At 40.8% G+C, this 9,360-nt stretch overlaps 1 protein-coding gene across 1 annotated transcript in view; it reads right to left on the bottom strand.

Moving 5' to 3' along the window:
- Positions 1–3,233: 3,233 nt before the first annotated feature.
- SLC35A3 (solute carrier family 35 member A3) overlaps positions 3,234–9,360 on the bottom strand; it is a 35,930-nt gene continuing 29,803 nt past the window's right edge. The window contains exon 8 of the mRNA XM_064147367.1: positions 3,234–9,166. Within this exon, the coding sequence (XP_064003437.1) occupies positions 9,076–9,166 (91 nt within the window). The 3' untranslated portion in view covers positions 3,234–9,075. The remainder of the gene's footprint in view (positions 9,167–9,360) is intronic.

Genomic DNA, 9,360 nt, shown 5'->3' with positions numbered 1-9,360 from the left:
CTCTGCTCCTGGGGACACTTTTTTCCCCCCCATCCAGGCAGCAATGGCATTTCAAAATAAATGATCCTGCTCTTTTGCTCCTTCAGGAGCGTTGGCTCCTACACCTCAATCCTCAGAGCCTGTGCCTAGCCTTTCTCAACAGAACCTAAAGGGTTGTTTGTAGCTTTTCCTCCCTGCCTAAGCCTGGAAAAGAAGGGAGGGGGGAAGAAGTTCTCTCTCACTGGCTATTCCTGTTAGGTATCAAAAAATCTTTCAGGGTATATAACCACAGATGTAAGCCATCCCAAAAATCCCACATGGAGACATATTGCTTTCTTAACTCTACATTGTAAAGGTAGCTTACAAAAGCTTTAACATCATCAAATAATTAGGCCAGTTTAGGTTCTGCTTTACCACACTGCCTGCAGATAGCAACATTCCCAAAGCATCGTAAATGTCAGCAGAGAAAACCTTTCAGAAATGTGTACTCTCACTGTAAATGTGATGTAGCTTACAGGTTAAGTTCCTTCACTGCTGTTGCACTACATGGACCAACATCTACCTATAGCCAGGATTATTACATTCACCAGCTCAGATGCCTCTGTGCCATACCCACATACCAGTCTTGATGCTCTTTTTCACACGGTCCTCCCACTTTCCCACCCTGTCTCTGCATATGCCTGTCTCCACAGATCCTGTGACATCCCTGTTTTCCTCAAAGCCTCAGCCATGCATTGACATTTTCCCTGACCACATGAACAGTGGCTGCTACACCAAAGCTCAACGCTAACATATAGACCTGCACTCTTGCTGCCTTACAGCACTCACCACCCAAGACCATGTGGGCTATTTTAGCCTTAACACCAAGCACCCTCCTATCTCATCATAGTGCAGTTTTTAAGGCATATAGAATTTAATGAAGTGTAGCCCTATTCAGGCCAATGAGTCTGCTCTGGTCTTACAGTGGGACAAAGGCAAATAGACTCTAGGTTCATGACACCAAGGGTAGCTCCACTGGGCTATGCGTAGGGGAACAATCACAGAATCACAGCATGTTAGGGACTGGAAGGGACCTCAAAAGCTCATCCAGTCCAACTCCCCTGCCACAGCAGGATTACCTAGACCAGGTCACACAGGAACACATCCAGGCAGGTCTTGAGTTTCTCCAGAGAGAGAGACTCCACAACACCTCTGAGCAGCCTGTTCCAGGGCTCTGTCACCCTCACAGTGAAAAAAATCCTCCTTATGTTGACATGAAACTTCCTATGCCTCAGCTTCCACCATTACCCGTTGTGCTGTCACTGGGCATCACCCAGCAGAGCCTGGCTCCATCCTCTTGGCACTCACCTGTACATCTTTATAGACATGAATGAGGTCACCCCGCAGGCTCCCGGCAGCACAGCCCCAGCTTCCTTAGGGTCTCCTCCTAAGGAAGATCTGCCACTCCCTTTGTCGTTTTTGTGGCTCTGTGCTGAACTCTCTCAAGTAGTTCCCTGAGGTCCTTCTTGAATGGAGTGGCCCAGAACTGGATGCAATAATCGAGATGCAGCCTCAGCAGGGCAGAGTAGAGGGGGAAAAGAACCTCTCTCAACCTACTAATCACAGCCCTTCTAATCCACCCCATCTTGGCCATCAGAGCACATTGCTGGAACAAGGACGTTTGCAGCCATTGCTACCATCAGTCACTTGTTACTAGCTTTAACAAGCCATACTAAATATGTGACAATTCCGTTTCAGGGTTTCTTACACAAAAAGGAGAGGGATCCTAAAAAATCTGGCATGGTTTCAAGCCCACTGGTGGAAACAGTGCTGTTTCATTTTAGTAGGAAAGTCACAGACATATAGATGACACGCAAGGAATTCACATTAAAAGTTAGCTACATCTCAGCAGAGCCATTTTGCAACTAGGCTGATTAAACTGGTTTTCTACCTACCTCATTACATTAGATCAATCCCTGTTATTACCTCAAATTAAACATGAAATTCCAAGTTTGCTCATGTAGGCTGAGCAGACAATTCAAGTACAAATCCTCCAATTTCAAATCAATGCCAGATAAACATGACTTGCTTTTGCTGCTATGTATTTCAGCAAGCTGCACGTTTTTGAATGTCAAACTCCACTTACCTGCCTCAGTCCTCTCTGCCAGGATTTAACTGAGAGACAAACATTAAATTCCTGAAGAGAAACAAAAATTGTCTGTTACATCTAAACACCCACAGTGTCCAAACTTGTACATAAAAGTAAATGCAGAACTCTAGCCACTAGCTGCAGAAGATGTTACTATCTTTGTGGAAGCAGACTGAAAATGGATGGAGTGCTTATATCCCCAAGGGAAACCCTTGCTTCTGAAGGACAGACAGGTGATGGTTTCAGTGGTCTCAGTTAAGGCCACTTGTAGGCCAAACCTGAGGAACACTGTCCCCTGCAGCCCAGTACTCTGCACCAGCTATGCTCCTTTGGCTGTTTCACAAATAATTAATTTGTGTCCCCTAATACCTGTTTAAATCAGATTAAATCATGCTGTCTGGGATCACTAAAACCAGAAGGAAATGGACAAAAGGTACTGAGAGGAATGAAGAGTCCTGAAAATTACTGGTGTATAGCTGGTGAAATTACATGACTTTATTATATCTGCCTCTGGACAGGCCAGGGAAACACATCATCCACCATCCATAGCAATGCCTCTGTGAGCTCTGTTCAGGGCTTTGATAGGTTGTGAATTATAGCTATAGAGAACCTCAGCTTCTAAACTGCAACATGAACCAATGGATCAACACAACACATGCTGTATTCTAGAGGGTATTGTACATTCCTCTATCAAAATTAAATATTTAACATGGGAAGGTGGTGGTAGAGGAGCAACTGAGTCACCAGCTGCCTCCTGCTAACTTGTGACAGAACCCTTCTATAGAGGATGACAGCGTTTTAAAATGGTACATGATGCTATAACTTGGTACCTGATACCCAGATGCTCTTTCCCACCTCCAGCTGAGGAACTGCAGTTCTGAGGAAGGAGATGAGTGTTTTCAGACCACAACAGTGAGAAAGCAGCAAGCCTCAGGGGCACTGCTCAGATGCAGTTCACCTGAAGTCACAATGCAGTGGTCACAAATAAGCTTGTCTTAGTCAAAATTCCAAGTCTGGCAAAGTTCAGTAAGCTGTATGTTATAAGATACCATTAACATATCTTACAATAGTCTTTCTCTATTAAAAAAAAGTGTGTGTATATATAGAGAGAGTGAAATAACAAACATTAATTAAAACATTGGTTTATTCCTGCTCCAATATGCATATAAGACAAGCCTCTCCAGTTACAGAGTTCTCAGTTCTACATCATGTTCCTAATAAAGCCAGTGCTTGGTTTAAAACAGTTTATTAACATGGTGACATTATCTATACATACAGAAGAAAAAAAACCAAACCCCAAAATGCAGCATTTTACCTCAATATGGATTTAAAAGAAATAATATATTAGGTCATGTGAAATGCATTCTCTGGCTCATCAGTGTTACACCAGAAAAATGAACCTTTTTCCAGACTAGCTGGAAATGACATAGATTAGAACTGTGTCCAGTATGATCGTGCAAAAATATCAACAAACAAAATCTTTAGACTACCTTAAAAATGTTGCTACAGTTTATTTCTATTTGGTCTCATCTTTAAAATAATTTAAAATATAACTGACAATAAAGACAAGCTTTATAAACATCTAGGAAAGTGTTACTCGTGGCAGCAAATGCAAGCATATGAATGACAGAGCCGCCCAGGTTGGAAGAGACCTCAAGGATCACCCAGTTCCAACTCCCCTGCCATGGGCAGGGACAACTCACACTAGATCAGGTTAGCCAGAGGCCCTTCCAACCTGTCTTTAAAAACACCCAAGGATGAGGCTTCCAACACTGACCTGGGGAACCTGTTCCAGTCTCACCACCCTCATGCTGAAGACCTTCCTCCCAACGTCTAATCTAAATCTGCCCTCCTCTAGCTTGGATCCATTCTTCCCAGTCCTATCACTACCTGACACCCTAAAAAGTCCTTCCCCAGCTTTCTTGTACTGGAAGAAAGGTACTGGAAGTCCACAAGAAGGTCTCCTGGGAGCCTTCTCTTCTCCAAACTGAACAACCCCAACTCTCTCAGCCTGTCCTCACAGGAGAGGAGCTTCATCCCTCCCATCATCCTTGTGGCCCTTCTCTGGACAGGCTCCAGCAGGTGCTTAGCATATAAGCAATTCTTACTAAGCTACAAATTGCTAATGAAAAGAATATGGCTAATTACTGTGAGAATGATGATGGACGGTGGAAGGCAAGAGTTAAAAATGTCACGGTCTAGTCTTGGATGCCAATGCACAGCAGACATTCATGAATGAGCACTGGATGGCACCTTGGAACACATACTTTTTTTTTTGCTTCTGAAAATGAGTTATAAATTCAGCTAACAGAAAATAATTAGAGCAGGCTACAAATTCAACTTATCAGGAATTTGGGTTCACAGTAACTGGAGCAGAAAATACAATCTAATGAACCCCACTTATTTTGTTGCATTTCCCCCTTCATTTTTCCAGTAAAAATATTTTAGTTCTAGCTATTTAAACACATATAATGAGCTTACCTGGAAAGAGAAGAACTCTTTAGTAACTTTCTGTGGAAAATAATCAGCATTAAAACCAAAAAGAACAATGGAAACAAAAGGCAAAGGAACACTTCTTGGAGTGAAGTGCAATTACTGAGCACCAATGGTAATGATACAGTGTGTAATACCATGTTCTACATAAACATTGCTATTCAGAACTCTGAATGCTTTTTAATATCCTATTTGTACAAAATGTGGATTTCAGAGAAGAAAACAATGGATCATATTCCTCATTCACAACATCCAGCAGGAAACACTGTCAGCAGGAGAAAAAAAAAAAGAGCAACAACTTCAACTCTGAAAAAAGATGACTGCTTAACTACAGCAGAATGTGCAGCCAGCAAAGAAATCTATTAAAACATGGAAGTTACTGACAATGAAACCCAGAAGGAAGGCCACATTTAATTTATCAGTCTGAAAATAACTTGACAGAATTCATTACAATCTTAGGAATTACAGCCACAAAAAGAAGTGAGGAACACAAAACAATGGCAGACTTCCAAAATTCCATGAAAGGACTGAACAAGTAACGAAGACAAACTTATGCTACCAAAATAAGTTGGGGTTTTGTTCCTTTTTTTTTAAAAGAAAAACAATCGTTTCTAAAAAGCTACAGTAAAAAACCCGAGATGCTATCTTGCAGGAGTTGACTCTAAAATATTAATTTACCATTTATTAAAGCAAACAAAAAGTTTTCTTACAGAGTCACAGCATCAAAGAATGGGCTGAGATGGAAGGGACCTCCAAAAGTCATCTAGCCCAACCCCCCTTGCAGTCAGAAGGGACATCCTCAACTAGAGCAGGTTGGGGATGTCTAAACCAATTTGACTGGAATACAAAAAATGATCTGAATTCTTTGAGAAAAAGAAAAACATATATTATTGGGTACTTGTGGACAGCACAGAAATGCAACATAAAGCAAAGATTATCTTTGCTTGGTTTATTATGCTCAAGATTTTTCACTACTGAACCAATGATTTATTTAGCTTTGAAGGTAGTTCTAAGTTCATTGTTATTTGACCATCCACCATGTATCCCAGAGATCCTCGAACAAAACTGCCAAATACCCAATTTACTGACTCAGTAAATACTTGTGCTCCCATTAGGCAAGTCTTAATAACAAAACAATCATCATCATGTAATTCAAGTTACTGCAAATAAATACTTAGCTATAACTTTATAAATATTTAAATAAAATTCTGCTAAGTATAGGTTAGCCTCCTAAAAATATACAACTGAAGATTCCATCGTCCATGAGTCAGAAAAGTAGGTCAGAAAGAGAGGGGAAATTTGGAAGTTTAAACTACAGATTGCTTTTAGGGGAAACTCAAAGCACACTGTGCCATACTTCCCAATGTTTCTTTGGTTAGTTGATTTTTAGACTTAAAACTGCATTTTCTTTTTCTTTTAATTCTACAGTCCACTAAAGTATCTCTGTGAGAAAATGTGCATATGCTGTTGTGTTGCAAAGGTTACAGAAATCCTTTCTGTTCTCAAGGGACAGATTGCTGTCCTCTTCCCTTTGCCTGACCTGAAAGGTCTCAGACAAGAGCTTTTCCTTAGGCTTAAAGGGGCTAGGGAAAGACAGCTAAAAATGCAGATTCCTATTTCCTTTGACAGCAACAAGTTGTACAAAAAGATCTATCCCTCTACTGGAAAAAACTAATGGAGCTGCCAGTGGAAAACATGGGAGAGACATTGATCCACAGACAGCAGTAACTAGTCCTTAGTACAGCAGACTGTTTTCTAAAGCTGTGTGACATCCTATTCAAGCAAAAAAAGTGTACAGATTCCTGTTTTCTTTCCCTTAAACTGATGCTTACTGACAAATATGGACAGGGGAACCTGAGGTATTAAACCTGGGTTATAGGTAAGGGAACTCCAGCAATGCGCTGATTATTTCCTATGTAACTGTTTTTAAAGTGTCTTCATCCTGCTGCTTGCGCCTTCTGAAGTCCCTCAGTGAAGTCAGCAATTGTACCACCTGAACCTTTCCACTGCTGTGGTTCATGGAGTTAAAGTACTACCATGCAGACCAAACTCCAGTGCAGATAGGACTACCAACATGTCTCAGACCATTTCAGTCACGCAACTCCCACTCTGCACCAAGCAATGCTGGGAGCCACTGCTCCACACACCTCTCACCTCCTGTTTCATTTCAGGGGCAAAATGACTACAGGCCATCTCCTCTTGGTTTTGCCACGCTGAATGTTCCAGGTGAAAATGTTAACATTAACACAGAATGCCAATTTAGCGTGATACGAGATCTTTTTGACCACTATGAGCAGTAGCAGAGCTGCTGCAATTGCCACATGCCGTGAGAGATTCACAGGTCACAAAGCTTAGCAAGCCCTTGGTTTAACTCTGAAATGTCTTTCATGGCTTGCTCTGATACGACAGACAAACAGAAAGTTGATAACGCAAGTCACAGCCAGCAGAAGGAGAATACTTTCTTTTTCCCCACTCAGCTCATGCAAGTGTAATTTTTCCTTTCCCACTTACAGTAACCCAGTGAGATATTTTAAAGCACACTTTCAGAATCACCATGTCAATCCACCACTGAAATGTGGAAAGAGAGGATAAGGTCTTTTGGTAAATATTTTAAAGCACCTTCTCTCTACAATGTGTTAATGAGCACAAGACAGCAGTGAAAAAGAACACTAGGAGGGGGGGAAATAAAAACAGTCAAGCTTTTACCACTTGCCATGCTACAGGTAAGTGACTGCTGATCTATTTTTGCATCCATGTACACCTTTACACATGTCACTTGGGTGAGAAGTCACTCTCCCAGCAATTTCAAGTCCTGAAAAGCAGAGGTATTTAAGACAGCCATTTTATGGGGGGGTTGTTTATTAGTTCTGCCTTTTGTTTTGTGTTTCTGGCTATAGACAGACACTTCAGCAAGTAAAGTGTTCACAACACTCTAATTGATCTGAGTTCTAATTGCATGTAGAGATCTTTGTAAAGGTTTTCTGGGAGTTTGAAATAGAAGATGAGCATGCTTTTATATTTACCTATTGCACAATTAATTACTTTTTCATTAAATTTCCTCTTAGAGTAATTCCACTCCTAGACTCCATAGCTCCAGAGAACCCATTTCAGTCTGTTGGCTCAAGGACTCCCAGAAAAAAAAAATAATGATTAAAAAAAAAAAATCTAAAGAAGCCATTACATAGAATTGTACTGAAAAAAACTCAGAGGGTGCACGAGTAAACAAAAGTTGTTTAAAAAAACACTAGTAAAATACAGTATACGGGTGACATACCATAATAGCTCCAGATGGAGTTGCTACAGACAATAATGCCGTAAAAATCTTTCATTGTTTTTGTTTTGTGGTTAAAAAAAAATCCATAGATGACATTTAAAGCATAAAAACAACTTCAAAGGTTCTACCAAAAGGGTGATTTTCCTTTTCTTTTTGAATCATTAAATATGAACATTACATCTGAGCAAGCACCCCAGCATCACCCCACTCTCTTGCCAGGTGAATGCAGTAACCTCTGGTCTATGCTCACAGAGTGATTTCATCAGCTATAGAACCACAGACTTGTCAGGGCTGGAAGGGACCTCAACGATCACCCAGTTCCACACTAGATCAGACTACCACATCCAGCCTGGCCTTAAAAATATCCAGGGATGGGGCTTCCACCACCTCCCTGGGCAAACCTGTTCAGTGTCTCACCACCCTGTGTTGGAACACTAAAGGATATTCTGATGAAGGCTGATTTCCAGCTCCAACTCTTAATTTCTTCCCCTGTCTACCTGGGTGAGAATGTTAACATTCTTACAACAGTTTTACCAAAGCAACAAGATTCCAATATTTTTTAATAACAGATCTCTGTTATTAAAATCAGTCTTCTAAAAATATAAAAATACTTAATCTCATGAAAGTATCTTTCAGTATTTACTTTCACCTTCACAGTTTTAATAAGTAACACCCAATCAGAAACCCCTCTTCAGAACGATCATGTGTATTCAGGTGATCTCACAATTAAATAGACAAACAATTAAACCCATATTGGCTACAATTAAACAGAGTCAATTGCAGAAAGCATACAATCTGACAACGCTGCCAGGTGTTCTTTCAGAGAGTGCATAGGACAGATTTCTGCAGCAGTCAGGACAGTAAATGCTTTTGATTCAATCTCAGGCAAGCTGTAAACAATTCCTAACCGCAGTTTGTTGGAAACTTTTTGTTCCTTTCAAGTTTTTATCAGCAAGTTGCACTGGGCATTCTCTCGCCTGCTGTGTTTTTGTTGTTTGTTTTTGTCTCTCTCTAGTCAGTTACAGACAGTATGGCCACACACCTTTCATCCCTCCAGTTGTTCAAAACTACTTGTACGCGTTTCTTCAACAGATTCAGGACAGCAATCCTTTCCTCGGGGTGCACAATGAGGCTCTCCACGTGCCATTGTCAACAAAGCCCCTAGGGCATGATCTTGAGAAGCAGGTTGACGAGAAGTCTGCTATGCCTTGATGGGGATTCCTGCGGGTTTAGGATCATAACCATACAGAAAAGTAGCTGCTATGACAAGGATGGCTCCGAAGAAAAAGACACTGAATAGAAGAGGGATGAAGGGGAAACAAAACAGAGAAAGATAGTTTGATTTAGTTAATGCAATCAAAAGAAAGGCCTTCTTTTCCCTGTGGGAACACATTAAAATAAATAATATTTGTTCTTCTGGAGAAAATAATACATTGAATAGATTTATTATCATAGAATCACAGAATGCTTTAGGTTGGAAGGGACC

The sequence above is a fragment of the Pogoniulus pusillus genome, chromosome 8 (genome assembly GCF_015220805.1).
Source record: "Pogoniulus pusillus isolate bPogPus1 chromosome 8, bPogPus1.pri, whole genome shotgun sequence".
Classification (NCBI taxonomy): domain Eukaryota; kingdom Metazoa; phylum Chordata; class Aves; order Piciformes; family Lybiidae; genus Pogoniulus; species Pogoniulus pusillus.
The sequence above is the reverse complement of the archived record's forward strand: the minus strand, read 5'-3'. Positions and strand labels throughout refer to the sequence as shown.